This window comes from Apus apus, chromosome 4 (genome assembly GCF_020740795.1).
Source record: "Apus apus isolate bApuApu2 chromosome 4, bApuApu2.pri.cur, whole genome shotgun sequence".
In the NCBI taxonomy this organism is placed as follows: domain Eukaryota; kingdom Metazoa; phylum Chordata; class Aves; order Apodiformes; family Apodidae; genus Apus; species Apus apus.
The window spans coordinates 70,684,851-70,710,629 of NC_067285.1; the positions used below are offsets into that span (position 1 = coordinate 70,684,851).

A 25,779-nucleotide genomic window follows, 5' to 3' on the forward strand; every position below is an offset into this window, starting at 1 on the left:
GCAAAAAATCTGTGGCAGGTATGTCTTCTCAAATTCAGTCTTAGCTGTTAGATATCCTTGATGTGTCTCCTGCAATAAAGAGAGAAGGAAAGAAACTCAGCTTTCTTTTGGTAGGTCACATTTAGAGACATTTCTAATGCACTTTAAGAATTAGACAACACAGTCTAGCCTCAGTGACAACACAGGGAGAGACTTGGGTAGAATTTGGAATCCTGCTGCCCCTTTAGACATGTAAGAGTTTAGCATTTAGTTCTCAGGTGTCCCATATTCATCTGGCATCTAATATCTGGAGGCCTTGGGGTTTTGATAACACAGTTCTGTTGGATTACTGGCTCTGCTTCTGAGGATGCTCAGGATGTCTCAGTACAGCTGGTGCTGACCATCCCTGTCCCTGCAGTTGAACTCTCACTCTTATCTCCTCTGCCCACCTTTTCTGCAAGACTTAATCCAGTTCCAAATCACCCGGCTCCTTCAGAAAGCATGTCCAGAAGAGTAGAAAGCAGTGCCTCCTTTTCTTCTGTATCTCGGTTGTAGGAGCATTTACAGAGATTTGGGGAGTCCTTGATTTAAAAAAAATCCCCCATGCCACAGGACTGGAGCAGGCATGAGATATCTGCCCAGATGTTCTGTATGTATCCTGCCTGTTGTAGGAAAAGGAGCAATTGTGACAGCTTGTCTTGGCAATTTATTCCTACCACAGCCTCTTGGACAGAAGATTACAGCTTTCCAGAGCCAGGTAAAGCCTTGTCCTGCTGCCCACCAAATGCAGGCCGGATTAAACATATGTGGTTGTGGCAACCCAGCTCTCAGCTGTGGGAGCACGGAGCTGGGGGATCTTGTTGTTGCCTGTCTGTCCCACTTTCTGGATTTCTGCCCTGGAGGAAGTGGAACAGAGGAAGGAAGGGTGGATGCAAGCCCCTTTCTGGACAGACAGCCATGCAGCACCACAGCGCCTTCACAATCTGATTTCCTCTTTAAAATGCAGTCGGGGTCCATCTAATTAGAGAGCAAATATACCATTAAAGGCACAGCTTAACTACAAAGTTGTTCTCTTTTAAGCCAAAAGTTATAGGGAAAAGCAAGGTTTGGAGGGCAGGAAAACCCCTGGCTGAACTCCGGAGCAGGAAGCATGAATCTTAAAGGGCAAAACAGGGCAGAAAACCCTCTCATCTCCCCGTGCCTCTTGAGCAGCTGGGCTCAGCCTGCCATTTCTGAGTGCTTGGGCAGCCAGGTGTGGTGGTGGTTGTGCAAGGCCAGTAGTCCCAGGGCCAGCATTACTACTGTGGGCAGTGCCAAGGCCAGCAGTGCCCCACAAGCCTCCCCAGCACCCCCCCCATCCTGGCTGCCTCCCATGCAAGGAAATCCTTCACCCCTGACAGGTCACAGGGGAGGTTTTGTCCCCTTGGGAAGGCAGGATCTGCCCTGAGTAAAGCTAGTCCCTGGGAAGACAAAAGCAGATCTATTTGTAATCGCCATCTCTGTATTTATTTTAGGGTATTTCCTGGTTTCAGTGTTGTGCGATGTTTACCAAAGACAACCAGCCAAAGTAAACCATCCGAATGAAAAATTGCTAATGAAAAAGCCAGCCGCACGGCAAAGCTGGTCCCTTGCCCTCGAGGGCTTTAGTCATTTTAGATTAGGTGCTTGCTTGTTGTTCTCCTGCAGATAGACTTGTAAGGAATCACCCTGATACAAACCTGCCCCTGTGTGCAGCCACCAGCAGAAAGCTTAGGCAGGTCTGGAAAGACTCTCTAGCAAGAGGAGGGATTAACATGCCTGCTTGTTAACTTTGGCAGCGTTTGTAGACATCCTTGTGCCAGCAGAGTTAGGGAGAGCAAATGCAGAGGGATTATTTTATGATCAGTGGCATTCCTGGCGGGTGAGGGGGGTTCTTTTGGGGACTTCGTAGCTGGAGTAAAAGGCAAAGCAGAGCACAAAGCGGCTCCTTCAGGGCCAGGAGGCTGTTACAGCAGGAGGAGCAGTATGGAGCCAGAGCAGATGGAAACACTCCCTCCTCCCTTAATCCAGTTGCAGACCTGATTTACCCAGAACGAGTCAGTGGTATCAATGTTGTCCTGTTACTCAGTAAGACGTTATGAGCTCACAGGATTTTTTTATCCAGCCAACCAGCTTGCCAGCTCCTTGCCAGGTTCCCCATGAAAGAAAAGGGGCTTCCCAGCCAGGAGACTGTATTTCTTCACCTACAGAAACGGAACAATTCAAACTTGTTCATAGACTGTGTTTCCTTATGATAAGTTGTGAGAAAAAATTGTTTCACAGAAGAAATTAGACCTCTCAACAGTCGGAGAGAAGAGTCCAGCCAGCCGTCACCTTATGCATTGTTAGTGACTTTTGAAAAATGCTATTCAATTGGAAGGCTTTGCAAACATCAGAGAGGACCCTATCAGATGGAAACATGGAGACAGCAGAGAGATAACTGAGATAGAGAGTCCTGTCAGTAGAGGGTTATGTAACTAAGTATGCTTTGCTTGGCCTTTTGGTCCCTGGTGTGAGCCAGGAACAAAGACTTCAAGGAACCAACACCAGAGAAATAAAATACACAACAGGAGTGATTTTAAAAGAAACCTGTTGAACCCATCAATCATGGAACTCACAGGAAATCAATTTAAAATGATGTCATAAAAATAGCACATGAAAGAAGTGTAAATGCAACATAATTTCTATAAATAGAAAAGGCTCTTTATACTGACACTTGTGTAAGTTATAGGCTGAAAACAAACCAGGTGGCCAGTCTACTGGGTAAGAGTGGTTAAATGTTGGATGTTAAGACCCAGAGAAACAAATATCATCTTGTGCCAGCAGGTGCAAACCTCATGATGAGTTCTGCGTTGGAGGAATATCACCAGAATTGCTACAAGGCAAGAGAGCACATCTAATTTGATGCTCTTTCCTGCAGCAGAGCAGATGTCAGGTAACCAGATGGTAACCCTATGCTTACCTCCAAACCAACTTTTGTGCTCTAGTTCTAACTGTTGAGATGAAAGCTGGTTGTTTTTACCACTTTTTTTTTTTTTTTCCTATGATATTCCCTTTGATTCCTCTTACTTTTATAACTCCTCTGCAAATTACAGAGCAAATTGCTTGAAAGCATGAGTTACCATGCATCCTATGCTTAATAGAGTTCTACAAGTCTTAGCATTACAATGGCCTGCTGCAAATTTGTAGAAATTCCCTACCTGCTTTCAACCGAACAAGTGAAGAGTAAGGTTTGTTGTTTTTTTTCTTTTCTTTTACTCTGTGCTTACAGTCACCTTTTGTACCAGGGGTTTGGTCTCTGCTGGCATTCTGAAGTCCTACTAAAAGACCTGCAGGTCAGCAATGTTTTTGGACCATCGCTATTGGAGTAATAGGATATTGCTAAGAAAGGACAATTTCTTCTCAAGTCTGTGCCACTGCTGCCCAGCCTTTGCTTCCTTTCTTCAAATGGGCACCATGACATGGCAGAGACTGCTGGATTGAAACAAAACCTGAAGATAGAAAAGAAAACCGTTTCCCATCAAAGCTGTTGATTAAGCACATGGCTCTTGGAAAGCATGGCCAGCTGCCACCAGGCTTGCTGCAGGCATCTCCAGACCATCGTGACCATGCCTGCACTGCCAGGGCATGGCCATGCCCTGTGTAGCACATCCAGGAAACTTCATTTTAGTGTTAGAGCAGAATTCAGTTGGAAGTTTGTAGATCTGCCTATTTTACAGCAGTGGAAAGTACTTTGTTTTGGGGGGTTGCTCCCCTAATATAGGGTGTTTCTGTAGACACTGCAATAAAAACAAGAAGTCATGTTGTAGTTCAGGCACAAGCATTACACAGTCTGTTCTGAATCTATCATTACTAAACAGCTACTGCTACACTCAGAAAAACTTACAGAAGAGCAAAAAAATGCAATCTGAGGATAATTTAGGAGGAATTATTCGTATTCTGAGTTTGTACTTGGAAATCAGCTTGGGTTGTCTGTTTTGAATCATGTTCAAGTCTGTTAAGTCAGAGAATGGTCAGATATTGGAAATATATAATAATTTGAAGATGTTTTGGTGGCTCTGCCAGATTCAACACTTTTAAAATACTGAAATCATTGGATGATCAGAATTTTCTTTGTTTAATAAAACTGATTTTTTCATGAATGTTTACAACTCTGCTGTATTCAAACTTTTAAAAAAGTGTTTAAAAAATTATACAAATGCAAAAGAATACAGTAGAAATAATTCCTAAAAGAAACTCTCTAATCATGTCATTTTTCCAGCACAGGGAAACTTGGAAATAGTTAATTAGATTATTTATTTATTTACTTATTTTTAAATATGGAGTTTTAATAGGAGACTAATCAAGATAAGTACCTACATTGAAGATGGAGCTACTGGGGTCTTCAATAAGTAAAACCAAATATTTGGAATGGACTGATTTTCTGGACACATTTGTATTGTGCCCAGTTCTGGGCCCCTCAGTTCCAGAAGGACAGGGAACTGCTTGAAAGAGTCCAGTGCAGAGCCATAGAGATGATGAAGGGAGTGGAACATCTCCCTTATGGGGAAAGGCTGAGGGAGCTGGGTCTCTTTAGCTTGGAGAAAAGGAGACTGAGGGGTGACCTCATCAATGTTTACAAATATGTAAAGGGTGAGTGTCAGGAAGATGGAGTTAAGCTTTTCTCAGTGATGTCTAGTGATAGGACAAGGGGTAATGGATGCAAACTGGAGCATAGGAGGTTAAATGTGAATATCAGGAAAAATGTTTTTACTGTGAGAGTGACAGAGCACTGGAACAGGCTGCCCAGAGAGGTTGTGGAGTCTCCTTCACTGGAGACATTCAAGACCCACCCGGATGCATTCCTGTGTGATGTACTCTAGGTGACCCTGCTCTGGCAGGGGGGTTGGACTAGATGATCTTTTGAGGTCCCTTCCAACCCCTAGGATTCTGTGATTCTGTAATTCTGAAATGATCTCTCATATCTGAAATGTTTCATGGCATGAGATAGAGAGGGAAGCAACAACTGAATTCAAAGCCTGTGCAAAATATATCCTGACATTGTCTTTTTTGGGACAAATATAAAAATCTTGGTATTTTTATAACATATGATAATGATCTGATTAATTTCCTCCTCAGATTCTTGCCCAACTGTTAAACAGGATTATTTTTTGTGTGTGTATGTGTTTTTTTTATTAGCATAAATAGCAGTGAAATTCATATGTCTGAATCCCAGCACAGTGTTTTCCATTTCCATACAGGAAACAAACTCTAGCTGGTTATGCAATAACTTGGTACCATTCCCAGGAATGTTTCCCTTCCATTAAAAAAAAAGGAAAGAAAGCACTTTTTCAGTGTATTAGCACTAGATGGACCTAGGCAGAAGATGTGTGTTCCTGCACTCCTCTCAAGGAGACAAGACAAGGTTTGTTGGACCTTCCCCAAACGGAAGTGTACAAACGTGTGTGTCCCTTTGCCCAGCTTCTCTTGAAGCAACTTTTTCCTGGAGCCAAGCTAAGCTGTGTTTCCACCTTGTGGGAAATTCCAGTGCCAGGATGTTAAAGTCTGTTTTCCTTGCAACAGCCTGCCAGTGATCGCTTGCACCCAGTGGACTCTTGGTGAGTTGAAACGAAGCAGAAGCCATCCAACAGTGAGTCTTAAGAGATCCCATTCCTCTCTCCCTGACCTTCTGTAGCGTAGCTTGTGCCTTACAGGGTATGTGAGGACCCCCAACCTTCAGATACCTGCAGCAACCCCAGTGGGCAGCGATGTGCTGGGGGGATGGTGCTGCCTCAGCACAGGCAGTTTTGGTGCCTTCTGGGGGGCCACAGCTAAGGGTGGTTGTGGCTCTGTCCAGAAACCTGCAAAATCTTTGTTTTGAAATAGACATGGCACCTCGTTTTCTTAAAAACTGGAAATATGTTGTATGTCTCAAAATACCTCTCTGTGCAGTCCGTAACAGATGACCTATGTCATATAGTTTGGGTTACAGCAAAGCAAACTGATCAACACAAGAGTGTGATATGTGTAGAGCAAAGAAAAAAAGTCCTTCTAAATACTAAGCAAATGGTACAGCTGAAAGCTGTGCAGAAGTATTTCCTGGAGGGGACTAAAATATTGAAGCATCAGCTTTGTATATCGATAGTGTTGACCTAATTAATGGTATGAAAACAACAGATAACATACTAAAAGATGTGGTTTCCAGGTTATGTCCCCTCTTCCCTCCTTTTTCAGGGTTGGATCCTCAGCAGCACCAAGCTGGGAGCCTGTTTGACCAGGCAATAAGAGGTACATTTGGGCTGACCTCCAAGGTCCCAGTACCTTGATGTTTGTATTTCAGGTTCCTGTGTTCTACAGCCTGTTTAGGCTCCCTGTGGAGTGCACATGGAGATCCAGGTTTATGAATATGGGAAATATGAAGGCTGATACAGCCAAGACTAAGAAAAGCTGAAGTCAAGGCTGCTCTGAACAGTCTTTTTGTGAATCTTAGGCAGCTGCCTCTGCCTGTGGTTCCCATCCCTGCATCTTCTCTGGGAGCTGGACCCCTTCCCTGGGAATGCAGGAAGCCCTGGGTAGTGCTCAGAGGAAGTTATACTCAACCAGATGTATTTCCGGACAGATTTCTGCCCCACATATGCTGAGGGAGTTTCATTAGTTGTGGTTATCAGTGTTACATTTTGCTGTACTCCCTGCAGCATGCCAGGAGATCCTGTGGCAGAGCATGCTCACATGTGGGTGTCTTTCACTCCACTGTGTGTCCAGCCACTGTGTGTGGCTGAGCTACCTGTCAGTGTGCTTGACTGGTGTCCAGCCCCCCACAGATCTGGGGAGCAAGCAGTGATGGCTGGGGGCACCTATTCCACATGAATTGTCTTTGAGTTCTCATTTTGGAGTAAGGAATTTGCCTGATGCTGGTAATGGGGGTTTGTGTGTTTGTCATAGTGTTCTTCCTGAGTATTTACTGTTTCAGAGCTGTGTATGAATCAAAACTCCTGATGTTCCCATTAGAAACTGCTTTCCCCCCATGTGAGAAAATGTTAAGATAGAAACTGCCTTGTCCAGCTTTGCCTTGCATGAAGACTGGTTTCTATTGATGCAACTTCCTTGAGAGTCAAAAACTCATCAGGACTATTTTGGGAGAAACTGGGGCTTTTCTGTCTTGAGTCATGCTGGTGCAACCACTCTAGAAAAACAAAACTTTCCATATTATTAGAATAAGCTTTGATGTCTTAGCCTGTGAACTTCCCTGCTGTCTCCTCCTCTGTTAAGGCAGCAAATCAGCATTCTGACTGAAAGCTTTCGGAAAGGATATGATAAAAAAATGCACAGCCTTGCTTCCTTGGCAGAGGCAGTCCTGAAAGCTGGTTGTTGAATGAGTAATCATTTACACAGTATTATCATGCTGTGCCATGATGACAAAGCGAGGAGAGCCCAGAAGAAAAATAAAGAGAATTTGTTCCTGTGCAATCACACTTTCAGTTTGAAGATCTAACCAGGGCATGGAGCTGCTGGCAGGATAGGCATGATATGGAAAACAACAAAGTTAAAATTGCTAATTTTTCATTATAGTGTTCCTTTTTATTTGTAGTGAGAAGATGAATACCCAAAGCCCTGCTAGTCAGGTTAAAGTGTGGGCATCAACAGTGCATGCCAAGGCTCTGCTTCCAGGACCCTGAAACTGTGCCAAGGAATTCTGCTTTCAATTACATGAGTATTATACCTCATGCTTCAAAGACCGCAAGCACAGATTTGACTGCTTTTCCTCACCAGATACTTCCAGTGGCAGGTTAGGAGGAGATGGGCTGGCCCTGCTGTGGCTGAGCTGACGCGCATCCTCGTTACCAGGGGTAAGTATCAGGAAGCAGTTTTGAACTGCTAGCAAATATTTGGAAAGTGTTTCTGCTTCTGTTGCTGACTGACCAACAGATTCATGACCTTCCTCCCTTTCTACTGCTTCTGACTTTTCTCAAAGGAAGGGTGTTGCCTGGGTTGTACCCCTTCTGCACTGCTCACTTGTGCTTTCTCAGTGGAAAAGGAACAAGCAACTCTAAGTATGGATGCTGGCATACAGGAAGAAAGAGAGGAAGTCAGGGGAAAGGCTGCAGAATCCTTTCGTGTGGGACTGGGAAGGGGAAGTGCTTTAACGGGTGCAACATGCCCAGATACTGCAGGAGATGGAGAAGTTGGTACCTCTGGCTGGCAGAGAAGGGAGGGCTGCAGGGCTCTAGCAGCTGGAGTCTGATCCTAAAGTCACTTTTCCCTAAGTAACACAAGACAGTGGGGATATAATGGTGAAATAACCTTTGATGGCAGACTGCCTGGGGAGTAGTGTTGCCACTTGGTGTGTGGTTTTTGATCAGCAAGTCCATTCCTGTGGGGTCTGTCCCACATAAATATATTTTTATTTCTACTCTTATTTTGGTCAACACCTACCTAACACAGCCCCCCACTGCAGGTCACTGTCCTGTCTAGCAGCAGTGGTTTGTTCCTGGAGGAAGGTTGTGGCAGGAGCCTGCCCCTCTGCCAGCAGAGGCAATGCAGGGACCTGGCGGTGAGTTGAAAGCCGTAGTTGGGGGTCAGGGAAGAGCCAGCTGAGGGAAATGCATGCTTTTTGTGCTGCTGTTGGGTATACAGGAACATTTAAAGAAACAGAGCTTCTAAAGTGATGACCAGAACTCTGCCTCAGCCCTATCTATCTGCTGGCAAAGGCTTGTGAAGTGTCTCTGCTGGGAACACTTGCAGTTACAAAAGCACTGGCTTGTTTCAGATCTGTGCCCTTCTGCTGGGAAAAAGTAATGTACTGGGACAGGTGAAGGTTTGTGCTATTTTTAAACACTATTGAAGAGGAAAGATAATCATAGCTTAAAATTGGAGGAGAGAAAGCACCAACAAAATGCAACTTTGTGGAATTGTAAACATGCAGTTACTCTGGAGAAAAAGCAGATGAATGGTACTGTCACCTTAAAAGACAGCAGTTTTCTTCTACTTGAGACTCTTTGATTTAAAAAAGAAGTTATTCTAAATCCAGGCTGCATCTCAGTTTGGAAGCTGATGCTCTGGGAAACAGCTGGCTGGTACCTCCCCTCTGTGTGGACCAGCTTGTGGAGGGTATTTCTGACCACCTTGGTCATCCTTGGACCTTCCTGACTCCATATAACCTGATAAATCCTGACAAATTGACCCAGAATGACAGGGAAAAAAGTTGTGCTGCTTTTAAACTTTTTTCCCTACTGATGGAAACAAGCAGAGGCCCCATCCCAATTTCTTGGCTTGCTGAAATGAACCACTTGGCATGAACTGCAGCATTGGAAGGTGGACAGGATCACTCTGGTCTTCTCTGTCTGAGAGAAATGAGAAACCCAGCCCAGTTTAGAGAGACTGTGATGAGATTGGGTTGAGTCTGGATGTTAGGAGAAAGCTGGTACTTAAGAAAAAACTGCTGACACTTACCTTGAGTCTCCATGAATATGTGGCTGAGAAGCTGCAACACAAAAAAAGGTGCCTGCTATCCATTCGGTGAAGTACATGCCCTTGTATGTGGTCATCTTCTTCAAAGCTCTTCACAAATGTAACTGCATTTAACTCTGTCAAGGAATTGGAATTTTGATTACAAAAACATATAGGAATGAGTCACATTCAACTCAAAATTAACATTTTTAAACATTTTGAAAACTGGAAGTCTTTCCTGTTGAAGAACAGGCACCATTCCAGCTGAGAGATGCTAGAGGGAAGAGGCAGCTTTGGGGAAGCCAATTACATTCTTTCACTAAAACACCATTTCCCTTCTCTGCTCTGTCCCACAGCTGCTCTGTCTCTATTTTAAAATGTTGTTATGCATATCAATTGTCCTCTGTAACAGTCAGCAAAGACAAGGGTATCTCAGTCTTTCAATTCCTTTTTTTTTTTTTGGAAAACATTGAGTTGATAACCTGCTGTGCAATGTTAATTTCAATGCAGTGGGTCTGAAGGTTGTGATGAGCTGCACTTGAGCTTCTGCCTGGCCTTTGCCACCCTTGAGCACACAGATGCTGCTGTGGGCCCTCTGACTTGTGGCCAAACAGCTGGCAGGAATAAGTCTGTCTGTTCTCAGGCCGGTGCTTTATGGTGCAAATGGGCATCAGACTGTGACAATCTCTATGCACAGAAAAAAAAAAAAAATACAGTAGGAAGGTTTGCTGTTTGAGTGTAATGGGTTTCCCTTTCAGAGCTGATAGGAAGACTTTCTACTCCTTCCTGCATGCAGCATGCTTGGTCATTTGATCTGCTACCTGTTTCCATTCAGTCAGGCTAAAATAAATATCGTCAAACCTCTGCTCTCAAAATGGCCTTGGATTTTTAGAGAGGGATACTGCCTTTCAAACTACAACATCTTTTTCAGACAGAACGCTGTTCCCTTTCTTAGGCATTTTCTGTTTCTTTATAATGTATGACTGTGGTGTTCCAGGAAATGAAACTATTCTGAGTATTTCTCTAGTGCTCTCATTGACTAAACAATTTGACTCCAACATTTGTATTAATATAATATATATATATAAAAATCTATATATTGATCACATTTTACAGAACATACAGCGCAAAATTACTTGGCTGTGCTGAGATGTTGGGTTGCTCAGTACAGTTAACACCGCCCTAATCAAAAGCTGAGATACAGGAAGGTGAATGCAGTTCTGCCTAGGAACTGTTTCTGCACTTAATGCTGGAGGAAGCGATTGTGAAAGAATGACTTGCGCAAAATGGTTGCATCAGCCCTTCCAGCGGTGGGCGATGGCTGACAAAAGGAGACACACTTGCCACTAGATTTTAGCTTGTGAAGGGAGTGCAAACACGATCTGTGCTCATTTTTGTGTCCACTGTCAGCAGCAGCGATAGAAGTGGTTGAAATGTGAGTTTTAAGGGCAGTGTCATGTGTGCTGGATAACGCCAAACTCTTCAGAAGCCATGGCTGCCTTAGGGGAGCAGTCACTTAAGAAAACTGGTCTGTTTCACTGGCTGGGTAGTTAGAGGACATTGGGAAACTGTCAAGATAAAGTTTTGAGGAGCACAGGCTGAAATATTTTCTCACTCCAGGACTGTTATTGCATTGGACCTACTGAAGGGTTTCCAGCTCTTGTACTCACAGTACCTGGATCCCAGAGGACATGGTCAGCACACAAGGAGACTGAAACACAGCGTGCATTACACATGGTAAGTATTTACTCTCTGCACATTCAGGATTTGGGGATACTGTTTTATCTGCAATACTGGAGCTGTTTACAGCAGCTTGTGAGCTTTAATAAGTGACTTATTGTCTGGTGTAGCCAATGGTGAAATTTTCTTTGGCACTCATGCCAGGAAACACAGCCCTTCTATAAATTAAAATCAGTATTGTTCTAATTACATCCAGTGTTTATAGGGTGATGGTAACATCCAATTCTCATCTATTACCAGTGTTGATTTACAGAAAAGGGTGATAGACTCGTTTGGTTGCGTATCGGCTTGTTCTGCTCTTCCAGTAAAGAATGTAAATTGCGTACACAGTGTATAAAAGGGTGTGACAGGAGGACTCTGTGTAGTTCTGCTTTTTAGAATCCCTGAGGTTGGTAAGGCTCTATGCAGGGGACCCCAAAATCTCTTTGAGGAAAGTTTGCAGTGTCAGAATTCACAGCCCACTGGAAGGGCTGAGAGGATGGATATGGTCCGTTCAGACTTCTGCCTCATGGGTAGACGTACCAGATGGACAGGCTAATACTGCAGAGGCTGTAAGCATTCAGAATCATAGAATCGCTTTGGTTGGAAGAGACCCTTAAGATTATCAAGTCCAACTGTTAACCTAGTACTTTCAAGTCCAAAACTAAACCATGTCCCTAAGCACCACATCTACACATCTAGATACCGCCAGGGATGGTGACTCGAACACTTCCCTGGGCAGCCAGTTCAAGTGCCTGACAAGCCTTTCAATGAAGAAATTTTTCCAAATAAGAGGGAGAGACCAACACCCACCTTGCTACAATCTCCTTTCAGATAGTTGTAGAGAGCAATAAAGGCTCCCATCAGCCTCCTTTTCTCCAGGATAAGCCGACTCAGTTCCCTCAGCCACTCCTCATAAGACTTGTTCTCCAGACCCTTCATCAGTTTCGTTGCTATTCTTTGGACAGGCTCCAGCTCATCAATGTCCTTCTTGTCATGAGGGGTCCAAAACTGAACACAGTACTCAAGGTGTAGCCTCACCGGTGCCGGTACAGGGTGACAATCTGTCTAGTCCTGCTGGCCACACTATCTCTGATACAAGCCAGGATGCCGTTGGCCACCTGGGCACACTGCTGGCTCATATTCAGCCATCTGTCAACCAACACCTCCAGGTTTTTTTCTGCTCAGCAGCTTTCCAGCCTGCAGCATTGCCTGGGGTTGTTGTGACCCAAGTGCAGGACCTGGCACCTGGCCTTGTTGAAATTCATGCAATTGGCCTTGACCCATTCATCCAGCCTGTCCAGGACCCTCAGTAGAGCCTTCCTGTCCCCTGGCAGATCAACACTCCTGCCCAATGTAATGTTATCTGCAAACTTACTGATCCCCTCATCCAGGTCTTTGATCATCTACCCATCTTCCCCTGTTTAGGATTGAAACATCCAGCTGCAGCTTCATTGCTGAGAGGAGGCATAATGTGAGAAATGTAAGAGGTGAGAGCCATAGCTATGCACATGTGCAAAGGCAAGATGCCTAGAACCATCCTTTATGACTGTTGAAACATGATATGGCTGAACTCCAGAGATTATTAGCATGCCATGTTTCCAAGGCTGAGTAGCTGAAGTAGAAAACTGATATCACAGCAGAACTCTTATAAGAAAAACTGAATCTGAACTTCCTAAAAAAATTTTCAATTCTTTTCAGTTGCTGTTCAAAACCAGAAATCAACACAATTTTCTCTTCTTTCTGTTTCCTACAGCAAAATGTTCAAACAAACAAAACACAAATCAAGAGATACACACACCTGGCAAGTATGGGCCCTTTACATGGTCTTAGCTGTAAACTTCTCTGAAGAACAAGTGCTGAAGCAAAGTTGTCCACCATGTGATGCCTCTGAGCTTTGCAACTGCTCTTCCATAGGCTTGGATTTCATTCCCCAAGAACTCACAGACAAAATCATAACATTAAACCTGTCCCACAACAGGATCAAGCACATCCGATCGCAGGATCTGCAGCAAGCTGTGAACTTGAGAGCCCTGCTGCTGCAGTCCAACACAATCAGCTCAATAGATGATGACTCGTTTCGCTCCCTTGGGAAACTGGAGCTCTTGGACTTATCAAATAACAGCTTGGCTCACTTGTCCCCTGCATGGTTCGGTCACCTCCTTTCGCTCCAGCACCTCCACCTTCAAGGGAACTCCTACAGAGACCTGGGGGAAAGCTCTCCCTTTTCTGGGCTGAGGAACCTGAGCTCTCTTCACCTGGGCAACCCACAGTTTTCCATGATAAGGCAAGGAAACTTTGAGGGCATTTCAGTTCTCCAGTATTTATGGATTGAGGGTGGCAATCTCAGTCAGTATGAGCCAGGAAGTTTGAAACCGATTCAGAAGATAAATCACATGATCATAAACCTAAGAAATGCTAAAGTATTCTCAGCAATTGTCAGGGACCTTCTGCACTCTGTCACTTGGTTAGAAGTGAGAGAAATTAAGTTAGATATTGAAAAAAAAAGCTTGGTGCAGAATTCAATGCCTCCTTTTAAGATACGAAAACTTACATTTAAAGATGCTTGGTTCACAGATCAATATATTAGCCGAACAATAGTATTACTGAAGGAAATCACATCATTGCAAGAGATTGAGGCCATCGATTGTGTGCTTGAGGGGAAAGGAGCCTGGGATACTACAGAAATTAAAATAAGTGGACAAAGTTTTGTTGAAACAGTGTCAGTAATAAATCTAATGATTCCAAATTTTCATTTGTTTTTTGACCTGCAAGGTATGGAGTCACAAGTAAAACAACTGAAAAGACTTACCATCGCGGGCTCCAGAGTTTTCATGGTACCATGCAAACTTGCAAAACATTTTTCATCTCTTCAGTATCTGGACTTTAGTAATAATTTACTAGTAAATAATCGCTTAGATGAGACAATCTGTGAAAAAGGTTGGCCTTCACTGCAAACTTTAAACCTAAGTCAAAACTCTCTTAAATATCTCCAAGAAACTGCAAATTCTGTAACTCGTCTACTCACACTGAGAAATCTTGACGTAAGCCAAAATAAGTTTGGTGATATTCCAGATGTGTGTGAGTGGCCCAAAACCCTGAAATATTTAAACCTCTCCAGCACGCAAATTCCTAAACTCACGACTTGCATTCCCACAACACTGGAAGTTTTGGATGTCAGCTCTAACAACCTGAGGGAGTTTGGACTGCAGCTGCCACTTCTCAAAGAGCTGTACCTAGCAAAAAACCAGCTGATGACCTTGCCTGGTGCTGCACCTGTTCCTAACTTAGTGGTCATGTCAATCAGGAGGAACAAGCTCAGCAGTTTCTCCAGGGAAGAGTTTGAGTCCTTCAAGCAAATGGAGCTGCTGGATGCCAGTGACAACAACTTCATCTGCTCCTGCGAGTTTCTCTCCTTCATCCAGCACCAGGCCAGGATAGCCCAGGTGCTGGTGGGATGGCCAGAGAAGTACGTCTGTGACTCTCCGCTGGCAGTGAGAGGGGTGCAGGTTGGGGCCGTGCACCTCTCCCTGATGGAGTGCCACAGGTCCCTCGTGGTGTCATTGATCTGCGCCCTGGTGTTTGTGGTCATCCTCGTCCTCGTGGCCCTTGGCTACAAGTACCACGCGGTCTGGTACCTGAGAATGACCTGGGCATGGCTCCAAGCCAAGCGGAAGCCCAAGCGAGCCCCTGCCAAGGACATCTGCTACGATGCTTTTGTCTCCTACAGCGAGAATGACTCTGACTGGGTGGAAAACATCATGGTGCGGGAGCTGGAGCAGGCCTGCCCGCCCTTTCGGCTCTGCCTCCACAAGCGGGACTTTGTGCCCGGGAAGTGGATCGTGGACAACATCATCGACTCCATAGAGAAGAGCCACAAAACTCTCTTTGTGCTGTCTGAGCACTTTGTGCAGAGCGAATGGTGCAAATACGAGCTGGACTTCTCGCACTTCCGCCTCTTTGACGAGAACAACGATGCAGCGATTCTCGTCCTGCTGGAGCCCATCCAGAGCAAAGCGATTCCCAAGAGGTTCTGCAAGCTGCGCAAGATCATGAACACAAAGACCTACCTGGAGTGGCCTCTTGAAGAAGAGCAGCAGGACATGTTTTGGGAAAACCTGAAAGGAGCCTTGAAGTCATAGAACAAGTCAACAGCCTCCATTTCTTCCAGATTTTCACAAAGGCTGCATGCCACTGTTTCTTCCTTCTTTTTTTTCTGCCTTAAGGAGCACTTGCTTTCTTGTCTATATAAATAATTATTATCTTAATAAATGAGAAAGACCCACTCTAGGCTTTCCACTGATTCCATACTCCAATCTTTCTAAATCTCTGCCAATAACTATGATATTTGGAAGCCATGTTGGACTTTGTATACTTTCCTAAATAAATGCATCTGAATGTAGCATTTTTAAATGTACTCTTTCATCCTGTTACCATCCCCCCAAATAGTTCCCAACAATGCCATTGGAGTTTACAAATGAAAATAAAGCCAAGTGCTTCAGTATTCCCTGTGTTTGCTGTTCTCCTTTAGTTAATTTTCAGTTCCATCATGAAGAGCCTGGTATTTAAATTTAAATTATGTGAAAAAAAAAGAGGACTTACATTGAAGAAACCCTTTGAAGCCCTACCGACGCTGTGCAACACACACAAAAAAGACAATATTTAATTCATACTGCCATTCACAAGCCTGTTATTCTGGCTAGTTACACCAGAGTCCATACCACTATGCACAGATTGGGGTTTACTCAGTAGCTGTGAAAGAAGCATTCTGGCTCCTTGTACATCGACAGTGGTGAAATTCAGAGGCAAAAAATCACTGGGTTTGGTTTGGGTTTTTTTCCTTGGGCTTCTGTCTCCCTGTGTATGTTTGTTTCTTCCTCCACAGTCATCACCATGTTCCTTTCTACCTATCCACAGAAACAGGTGAAGGCTTCTATTTTTGGTGCATGGTAATGTGTTTCTAACGAGCGGGCTAGATGGTGTTGAAGATTGTCTCACTTCTTGTTTCTGCTCCTTGCAGAACACTTTTAAGTAACCATTGGGCCATGCACCCATTACAGCTTTACTGAGCTTCCTTTATAACCAGGGGAGAAAATCATACTGATAAGAAGCAATTAATCTTTTTGCTTCAGTATATCTCCTAGAACTACTGCATTGCTTTTCATCAATTACAAAGGTAATCTAGACAAGTGAGTAGATACAGATGTTTATTTTAGGATGGCTGGTCCCATTTCAAGTGCCTGGAGTCACAGTTGTTGTATGTTTCTTGTGCTTTAGGTATTCTTGTGGAAACTTGAAATTGTCTCTGGCAGGAAGAAGTTAGGTGTAGGTTTCTCTAACTTGGCACTTTCATGTTGCACTTTACTTGTATTGCTGGGGCTTAAGTACAGGAGAGTCTAAATGAATCTGGATTGGACTTCATACATGCAGTTAGTTCGTGGTGAAACACCAAAGCATTGGCATATGAACTGGGCGAATATTTGAAAAAGTGGAAAATTTGCTAATATGTTTCTGTGTTGGTATATACGTACACATTAATATATATGTATTTTTATGTATGTGCCTGTGAATACGAATCAATTCATACTCCTGTGTGTATGCAAATAAATGAGATGATAGCTTCTGCAAACTTTCAGTTCTTCTTTCCTGTTATAAGGGTATCTGTAGGTTTAGTCCAAAGTCTGCTACAAAAATGTTTTTCTATTCTCTTTCTTAGACAAGAATGGCTCAAGGGCTAATCAAGTCTGAACTCCAGGTAAGTGATGAGTGAATCATCTGATAGCAAGCACTAAGCATTGACAAAATTGATTAGGAGACTCTGTGCCAAGAGGTAAGGAGGAAAATATATCTTGCTGGTCATTTCAAAGAGAAGATCAGAGAGAGAGGTGGGAGAAGCCTTGGCTTTCACACAGTACACTCTTACCATAGATCCAGACTTTTATGAGTTGGCACATTTTAGAAGATTGGTAGTGTTACTACTCTTATGCCAAGAAGATCCCCTAGGTGGGAATTCCCCTGCTCACATTGCCGGGGCGAAGAGGTGAAGCGAGAAGGAAGCAGCACCATGAGAGGAAGCTGGGTAAAGAGCGACCCACATGAGAGAGATGAAGCACAACACGGGTTAAGACGCGTGCAGGCACCAGAGCTGGAGCTGACATCCCTGGGAACCTTTTCCTCACAGAGGTGAGTTTGCAGGTGGGTAGAGGCTGGAGATGCAGGGAAAGACAGTGTAGCTACAAAGCCAGAGCAAGAAGTGAGGAGGGAGTACTGGGGAGAGGCTGTCTGATCTCTGCCAACAAGTCCTCCTCCTCTACATGGGGGATCAAGGGTGTGTGGGGCTGCTGGGCAGGGGCCAACTCCCACAAGAGTGTGGGGCAGAGGCATTTATGGCTGCCAGCAGAAGTGGAATAGGGAGATGCAATCACAGGAGCTAGCAGCGCTGCATGGCACGTGGCAGCAAAAAGAATGGCTCCCTGGGAGAACTGGGACAATACCAATGGGAGCAATGCCCTTCAGGAAAGTAGGGAGAGGAATGTAGCAAATGAAAAAATTTGGGTCAGACTGTGTAATTTCTGCTCGGATTCCATGTGGGAGAGTGCCTTGTATGTGCTTTGTCCTGTTTCTGTGTTGTTCCCTTTGTGTGTTGATACCAGCTGTCCAGGAAAGGCTGAGCATGAAGGTGGGCTGTTTATTTTAGTAATTCTACCACAAAGGGCTTACTGAGCAAGCATCTTGGGGCATTTGGATAAGCTGTCTCCTCACCTAACTCTTCCCCATTGCACATCCTCTGCGTGGGAAACATGAAGGGACTATATATCTCTGTGTGTATGTACACATACATACTGTTAGGGCAATGCTGGTGTGTGGTGCCTAGGACATATGTAACCCACACACAACCAAGTGAAAAGCAGCAGCTTTCCCCAGTCTGCTTGTGGGTCAGTCCCTTCACCAACCAGTGACCTTCTCACTGCAGACTCTGTAGAACTGCTGAAATTTCTGGTCTTCCCCAAGCTAGAATGAATTTACATGCTATTAGTATGCTTTATTTTAGCAGTTACATTAGCCTTTAGCATTTGTTAGCATTTACAGCACCCTGTTCCATTGGCACTCATGGCTTTGTTTGAGAATATGCACACATTTCCTCAAATACTTCTTCTGGCCTGGGCCAGGGAAGATAATCTTGAGTGTGTCTGGTGGCTGAGACCCTTTGTCCATAACCCAGAAATGCTTTGAAAGTCTAGTTCATCACAGCATGTTATGGTGTATGTAAGGGCACCTGTGCAAGTTTCTGCATTATTAGCTGAGTTTCAATTTCTGTGTGGCTTTTTTTCTTCCCAGCACCATAAGGAAAAGTGATTCCTTGATAAGGCAATGATATCATAGACTGGGGCTATATATCTGAGTGGGTGCAGAGAGGCCTGAAACAACCCTGCAAATTAGGATCTTAAGCTGAGTTATTAACAGGAATAGGAAAAGGAAGAGAATGGCTGAAAATGAATGACAGGTGGGAATTGGATTTCCTGGAGTGTCTTCTCAAATTGCAGATCAGCAAAAAGACATGGAAAAGATGCTCAGAGAAGTGGGAAAAAAAAAGAAAAAAAGAAAAAAAGAAAAAAAAAAAAAAGCATTCTGTACTCCTGCAGTCCCTTGCTGGTTTCAGGCTGGTAAGGTGGAAAACCATGAGGTTCAGCCAGTATTTCCCATGCAGTCCCTGCCCAGCTCTCTTCTGTGCTGCCAATTTTCCATCTGTAAGTAATCTACCTATAGATAGATTTTGATTGGCCAAGTTACCTGTTGTTTCTTTTTCTAACAGTAAACATTTTGTTCACAATATTAAAAATCTCAATTAAATCTCTTGCATGTGAAATTCACCTTACTCGTAACTTTGCTTCTATGGCTTACAGTGCTGTGCTATCTAGCTGGACTTGCAGAACCAAAAAAGCCCCATGAAAGAGCCTTAGCTGGACAGCAGGTCAGTGTGACTACAGATTGCAGTTCTTTGGTTGGGATTCACACAGACAAATATCTAGGTATCTAACCTGTGGTACTTCATTTTTAGTTGATGGGATCTTTTATCTTGGAATCCTCACGTCTTAATGTGAGTGTCAGTTTCCTTCTGAAATTTGTTGTTTCTCTCCATTGACTTTGGAAGACACAGTGGATGACCAGCTCAACTGTGGGCATCTGGAGACAGAGGAGAGAGGCCTGTGTCCTTCAGAACTCAGAGCTCTACATCAGAGAGAGACAGAGATGAAAGAAAAATAACACAAGAGGTCAAGATGTTTATAGTCCTTCAGGTGGGAAAAAATAAAATTATTGAAAAAATTATCCACAGCTTTTCCCCTCTCCCCACATACCCAAACAATCTCAGCTAATCCTGCTCCTTTTGAATAATTTTCAGTAACTGGATAAAAATAATCCAAGTAGAAGCATAGGACTTGGACTTGTCTGTATGAGCTTGTCTGCGTGGGTCAGCTATTGTAGAACAGATTAGCATATGAATTCGAAGTAGATCTTTCACACAGAATCTCAGTGGGATGACTGAAGGTGAAAGTAGTTTTCAGTGAGCCACACTAACCTGATTAACCTATACAGAGCCTCCGATGATCTTTGGGAGTGTGTTCACTGGCCTCTTTGGGGTTAGCTTACTCTGTTCACTGTCAGTAAGTACTTACTTTTGAGTGGTTTTCTGACACTCGGGGGAAAGTTACGCTTTGGAAGTGCACTTTGATCCTTTCCGGAAAAGTATAAACAAAAAAAATCAACACGTAATAAGGATTTTGAAGGGAAAACAACCCTCTCAGGCTTCAAGAATTGTTTTTCCAGCTCCTCAGAGGGACAGGACTAAAGTTGCCTTGTTCGGAGTAAGGACAGGTTGGATATTGCAGCAAGTTCTGTAACACAGAAAAGCTGTGTCAAATCAGCGCTATGAGAGGCATGGCTGTGAGAGAAAACAGAAGTGACACAGGATCCACAGCTGTGTAGCTTCTTTTAAATAATTTAAGTCCAGAAGATGAGAGCTGTGGGGCTGGAAAAAAGCTTATCTAATCCAACCAGTTGATCTGCAAGAGACTCCAAAAGCTCCTGGCTCTTCCTTGTGGCTGTGTCTGGCCTTCTGTCTGCCACAGAGACACAAAGAAGAAAGAGCCACTGGCAGAGGAGAAGGCTTTGGCAGTTATAAGGAAGAACTAAGAGTTGATAGTCTCTAATGGTCAGTTTTCCCATCTTAAGTTTCATTAGCAAGTATGGAACTGATTGCAATGTGATAAAGACAGCTTGCACAGACGTACAGGCAAATACTTATGCCCCTGCTCCTAGTGCTTTTACAATCAGAATAGCCAGAGGTAGATAAAATGAGGAAATAGACTGAAAACTAAGCAACTCTCATCTCCCTGTTTTGATAACTGAGATTAGACATATGCTTGAAATGAGTATTAAATGTGAATGTCACTATCTGCTGCAAGATGCTGACTCATCTTGATATAACCAGGATTTGAAACACATATAGGAGACTCCCTTTAGTAAAAAATGAATATACAAAATAGTGTTCTCAGATCAATAAGAAATAAACTCAAGGTGGGGATGTGTGGGGACTATTTCCTAAACACATGAAGGAACAGATTAGTAGTGATAATTAAGTTGTTTACCTGAATTTGCAAAAGATTAGTGCAGCAGTTAATTTTGTAGTCCTCATTCCAAAATAAGAAAACACAGGGAAAAAAAGAGTCAACTCAGTGTATTTAGTATTTAGCACATTGTTCTGGAATATTTATGTACAATGTGCCTTGTTTTGACTAGTAGCTTCATCTCTGAACAGTGTTAAAACCAATTATGTTTATAGTGCCTTCAACAGGAGAGAAGAGTAAGGGTTATGTTTTAGCTATATCCAAAATGTAGCTTCTTCAAAACTAACTATTTGTCTTATATTTTCTCTGGCTGTATTTTATAGTTTAGGCAAAATAATGACTAAACATTCCTGGCAAGTGTGGGCCCTCTACATGGTCTTAGCTGTAAACTTCTCTGAAGAACAAGTGCTGAAGCAAAGTTGTTGTCCGTCATGTGATGCCTCTGAGCTTTGCAACTGCTCTTCCATGGGCTTGGATTTCATTCCCCAAGAACTCACAGACAAAATCATAACATTAAACCTGTCCCACAACAGGATCAAGCACATCCGATCGCAGGATCTGCAGCAAGCTGTGAACTTGAGAGCCCTGCTGCTGCAGTCCAACACAATCAGCTCAATAGATGGTGACTCGTTTCGCTCCCTTGGGAAACTGGAGCTCTTGGACTTATCAAATAACAGCTTGGCTCACTTGTCCCCTGCATGGTTCGGTCACCTCCTTTCGCTCCAGCACCTCCACCTTCAAGGGAACTCCTACAGAGACCTGGGGGAAAGCTCTCCCTTTTCTGGGCTGAGGAACCTGAGCTCTCTTCACCTGGGCAACCCACAGTTTTCCATGATAAGGCAAGGAAACTTTGAGGGCATTTCAGTTCTCCAGTATTTATGGATTGAGGGTGGCAATCTCAGTCAGTATGAGCCAGGAAGTTTGAAACTGATTCAGAAGATAAATCACATGATCATAAACCTAAGAAGTGCTAAAGTATTCTCAGCAATTGTCAGGGACCTTCTGCACTCTGTCACTTGGTTAGAAATGAGAAATATAGCATTCAGTGTACCTGCTGAAATGCCACTATTGAGTGTCATGGCAAACTTTCTTGCAAAGAAAATTTCTTTGAAACAGACCTTATTAACAGATGATACTGTGCCTGAGATTGTCAGCATTTTAGAAGACATGCCAAATCTAGTGGAGGTGGAGATGAAAGACTGTATACTGTTGGGAACTGGACGATGGAAAATGCAAATTCAAGCAAAACAATCACAGACTCTTAGAGCTCTAACAATAGATAAGTTATCTATAGAAGAATTTTATTTGTTTACAGATCTTCATTCTGTGGAAGGTCTACTATCTCTTCTTACCAAAGTGACAGTTACAAATACCAAAGTCTTTTTGGTACCATGCAGCCTTTCAAAACATCTTCTGTCATTAAAGTATCTTGACCTTAGTGCAAATTTGCTTGGTGACCAGAGTTTGGAGCATTCGGCATGTCAGGGAGGTTGGCCTTTGCTACAGACTCTAAATTTAAGTCAGAATTCACTGAGCGACTTAGAAATGACAAGTAAAAGTTTGTCTCATCTAAGAAATCTAAGTCTATTAGATGTTAGCCTTAATAATTTTGGTGATATTCCAGATGTGTGTGAGTGGCCCAAAACCCTGAAATATTTAAACCTCTCCAGCACGCAAATTCCTAAACTCACGACTTGCATTCCCACAACACTGGAAGTTTTGGATGTCAGCTCTAACAACCTGAGGGAGTTTGGACTGCAGCTGCCACTTCTCAAAGAGCTGTACCTAGCAAAAAACCAGCTGATGACCTTGCCTGGTGCTGCACCTGTTCCTAACTTAGTGGTCATGTCAATCAGGAGGAACAAGCTCAGCAGTTTCTCCAGGGAAGAGTTTGAGTCCTTCAAGCAAATGGAGCTGCTGGATGCCAGTGACAACAACTTCATCTGCTCCTGCGAGTTTCTCTCCTTCATCCAGCACCAGGCCAGGATAGCCCAGGTGCTGGTGGGATGGCCAGAGAAGTACGTCTGTGACTCTCCGCTGGCAGTGAGAGGGGTGCAGGTTGGGGCCGTGCACCTCTCCCTGATGGAGTGCCACAGGTCCCTCGTGGTGTCATTGATCTGCGCCCTGGTGTTTGTGGTCATCCTCGTCCTCGTGGCCCTTGGCTACAAGTACCACGCGGTCTGGTACCTGAGAATGACCTGGGCATGGCTCCAAGCCAAGCGGAAGCCCAAGCGAGCCCCTGCCAAGGACATCTGCTACGATGCTTTTGTCTCCTACAGCGAGAATGACTCTGACTGGGTGGAAAACATCATGGTGCGGGAGCTGGAGCAGGCCTGCCCGCCCTTTCGGCTCTGCCTCCACAAGCGGGACTTTGTGCCCGGGAAGTGGATCGTGGACAACATCATCGACTCCATAGAGAAGAGCCACAAAACTCTCTTTGTGCTGTCTGAGCACTTTGTGCAGAGCGAATGGTGCAAATACGAGCTGGACTTCTCGCACTTCCGCCTCTTTGACGAGAACAACGATGCAGCGATTCTCGTCCTGCTGGAGCCCATCCAGAGCAAAGCGATTCCCAAGAGGTTCTGCAAGCTGCGCAAGATCATGAACACAAAGACCTACCTGGAGTGGCCTCTTGTGGAAGAGCAGCAGGACATGTTTTGGTTTAATTTGAAAGTAGCACTAAAATCATAGATATGGACATTGGAGACTGAATTTGTACCCTGGATTTGTTTCCCTTGTCTGTTTGTCCTACCACCCATCTGTATCTTGAGAAGAGATGGCTGAGCTATTGTCAATTCTGTTTGTTGTTCTGAGGTTATTTTCTTTTTGTAGCTGTGTCTGTGAATTGTTGCACTGCTTTGGGCTGGAATAGAGATAATTTTTTTCATAGTTGCTCCTATAGTGCTGTGGTTTGGGTTTGTGACCACAACAGTGTTGATAACACAGGGATGATTAGTCATTCCTGGACATTGCTTGCACAGCATCAAAGCCTTTTTCTGCTTCCCTTCTTGTCTTGCCAGTCAATATGCTGGGGGCACATTATAATTTGTGGCAGGATACAGCTGAGACTGTGGATCCCAGCTGACCAAAGGAATATCCCATGCCATATAATGACATGGTCAGCAATAAAAGTTGTCAGAAAGAAAGAGGAAGGGAGGATGTTTGGAGTTATGGTGTTTGTCTTCCCACATAACTGTTATGTGTGATGGAGCCCTGCTTTCATGGAAACAGCTAAACATCCGCCTGCTGAGGGGAAGTGGTGAAAGAATTCTTCATTTTGCTTTGCTTGTGTGCAGCTTTCGCTTCATCTATTGAACTGTACTTATTTCAACTCAGAAGTTTTCTCACTTTTACCCTTTCGATTCTCTTCCCTGTCCCACTGTGAGAGGAGTGAGTGGGCAAGTGGTGCTGAGCTGCCTTCTGGGGTTAAAACACAAGAATTGTCTACACATGTTAACCAGCAGTGTTAGCAAAAGGTGTTTCATTTAAATATTTAATGATAAAAGTTGTTTAGATATACAGATATGTAGTTTATATATCTTTGCCTTTGCAAAAGGTTTAGAAGGGAGCTTGCCTAGCCAAGGGTTTTTCTGCATTCTTTGTATAAACCACTTCTAATCAAATGCAATAAAACTCCATTTATGGATTTTTATCCTAGCTCTCCTAGTTAGTGGATCTAAAGACTGATTCTCAGCAGTATTTCACAATAACTGAAATATAATTGTCCAGATCTCCTGAGGATTGTGGCTTCAAAGCTTAATGTAAAAGTCCACTTTCACACTGCAGTGCTCATATGTTCTGTGGACAGACAACTTCCTTGGTGAAAGACACCTATGGACAATTTCTGTCTATATTGTACCATATATGGGAATAGATGCTTTAAACTAGTGTCCAGTCTTCTGACTTGCTTAAATGGAGTTTAAGCCATTCCCAGCTAGAATGTGATAAACACTAATATAGATATAGTCTTTGAATCCATCACCATACTCCTCTCTCTGATCAGCAGCCTGAGCGTGGGTGTGAGAAGGATGTTTCCTACCTTTCTGCTCTCTCTGTAAGTGGAGTCCACTAAACCATAGCAGGTAAAGAGCATCCCACCCCAGATGTTGTGTTTGCTGACAGCTGGGGCCATGCTTTATTGAGTAGGTTGCTGGGACAAGGCCTCTAATTGCTGAAAAAGCGGAATAAATGGGAGACTCTGGCACCATGCCGAGGTGATTTATAAAGAAAGAGTATCTTTGGTGCTATCTGCCTTGCAGCGACAGGAAATTTCAGATGAGCCTTAGCAGTTTGAACCTCATAGGCCAAAGGGTCAACATCTTCTTTATCACGGGGCTTAGACACAGTGTAGGATATTTCCAGGCATGTACAGAAACAGACGTGAAAAGCCTTCACATGGAAATGTCTACAGCATTTTGCTGTATCTGTGATTAGATCATATCCAGGTTAACATTTTTATTGTTGTGCTTTGGTCTTGGCCATCTAACATGTAGACAAACTCTGTTTAAGCACCTCAATATTTGTGACTGATTTGATACATGGAGAGTCTCATCTCACAGCTGGTTACCTGTCACATTGCTGCTTTTAGGATGTTCTCCACTGAGCAAACATGTGAGTGGAAGCAGAAGTCCTATCCTTTTCTGGCAAATAAGAAGGCTGAGGAAACAAATATTCTTCTGTTACACCTAAATTTAGGCATCACTGATAGTGTAATGCAAAGAGAAATATTTATTTATGTACATTTTTGCATGTGTGAACACAGGCATAATGCATTCCTCTAGGTGGGAATTCCCCTGCTCACATAGTCAAGGCAGAGAGGTGAAGTGCTTTATTCTCATGCGTATTTAAGTGTCAGTTTTGTTAATCTGTATTTCTGATTTCCAGTGGCAATTTAAAGATTCTTAAAATACTGACCATATTTAATCTGAGTTAAAAAGCTGCTTCAGCTGGGCTAGTTACCTTTTAAGACCAGCTTCTCTGACTCCTAAGCAGAACTGTCTGTTCTTGCATG

At 43.7% G+C, this 25,779-nt stretch overlaps 2 protein-coding genes and 1 long non-coding RNA gene across 5 annotated transcripts; 2 read left to right on the top strand and 1 right to left on the bottom strand.

Annotated features, from left to right (window-relative positions):
• Window positions 1–13,005, bottom strand: LOC127384956 (uncharacterized). The gene is made up of 3 exons (XR_007889544.1): window positions 12,944–13,005; window positions 9,427–9,560; window positions 1–69 (listed from the first exon to the last, which is right to left on the bottom strand). It is a non-coding gene; the product is annotated as an uncharacterized LOC127384956 (long non-coding RNA).
• Window positions 5,431–15,646, top strand: LOC127384952 (toll-like receptor 2 type-1). 3 transcript variants are annotated; one of them, XM_051620068.1, is made up of 4 exons: window positions 5,431–5,594; window positions 7,565–7,823; window positions 11,044–11,160; window positions 12,899–15,646. In XM_051620068.1, exon 4 carries the CDS (start codon window positions 12,903–12,905, stop codon window positions 15,282–15,284), a length of 2,382 nt encoding a protein of 793 aa, XP_051476028.1. In that variant the 5' UTR covers window positions 5,431–5,594; window positions 7,565–7,823; window positions 11,044–11,160; window positions 12,899–12,902; the 3' UTR covers window positions 15,285–15,646. The 3 variants fall into 3 exon arrangements, with proteins under 3 accessions (XP_051476028.1, XP_051476029.1, XP_051476027.1); XM_051620069.1 differs by lacking the exons at window positions 5,431–5,594; window positions 7,565–7,823 and adding an exon at window positions 10,769–10,951; XM_051620067.1 differs by lacking the exons at window positions 5,431–5,594; window positions 7,565–7,823 and adding an exon at window positions 10,769–10,858.
• Window positions 15,647–19,379: 3,733 nt separating this feature from the next.
• On the top strand, window positions 19,380–23,459 carry LOC127384954 (toll-like receptor 2 type-2). The gene is made up of 2 exons (XM_051620070.1): window positions 19,380–19,439; window positions 21,092–23,459. Exon 2 carries the CDS (start codon window positions 21,105–21,107, stop codon window positions 23,457–23,459), a length of 2,355 nt encoding a protein of 784 aa, XP_051476030.1. The 5' UTR covers window positions 19,380–19,439; window positions 21,092–21,104.
• The last annotated feature ends 2,320 nt before the right edge of the window (window positions 23,460–25,779 follow it).

Coding starts and splice junctions, on each gene's coding strand:
- LOC127384954 (XM_051620070.1), top strand. CDS start 21,105: ATGACTAAACATTCCTGGCAAGTGTGGGCCCTCTACATGGTCTTAGCT.
- LOC127384952 (XM_051620067.1), top strand. Junction 11,161..12,898: donor CACAGCGTGCATTACACATG/GTAAGTATTTAC, acceptor TGTTTCCTACAG/CAAAATGTTCAAACAAACAA.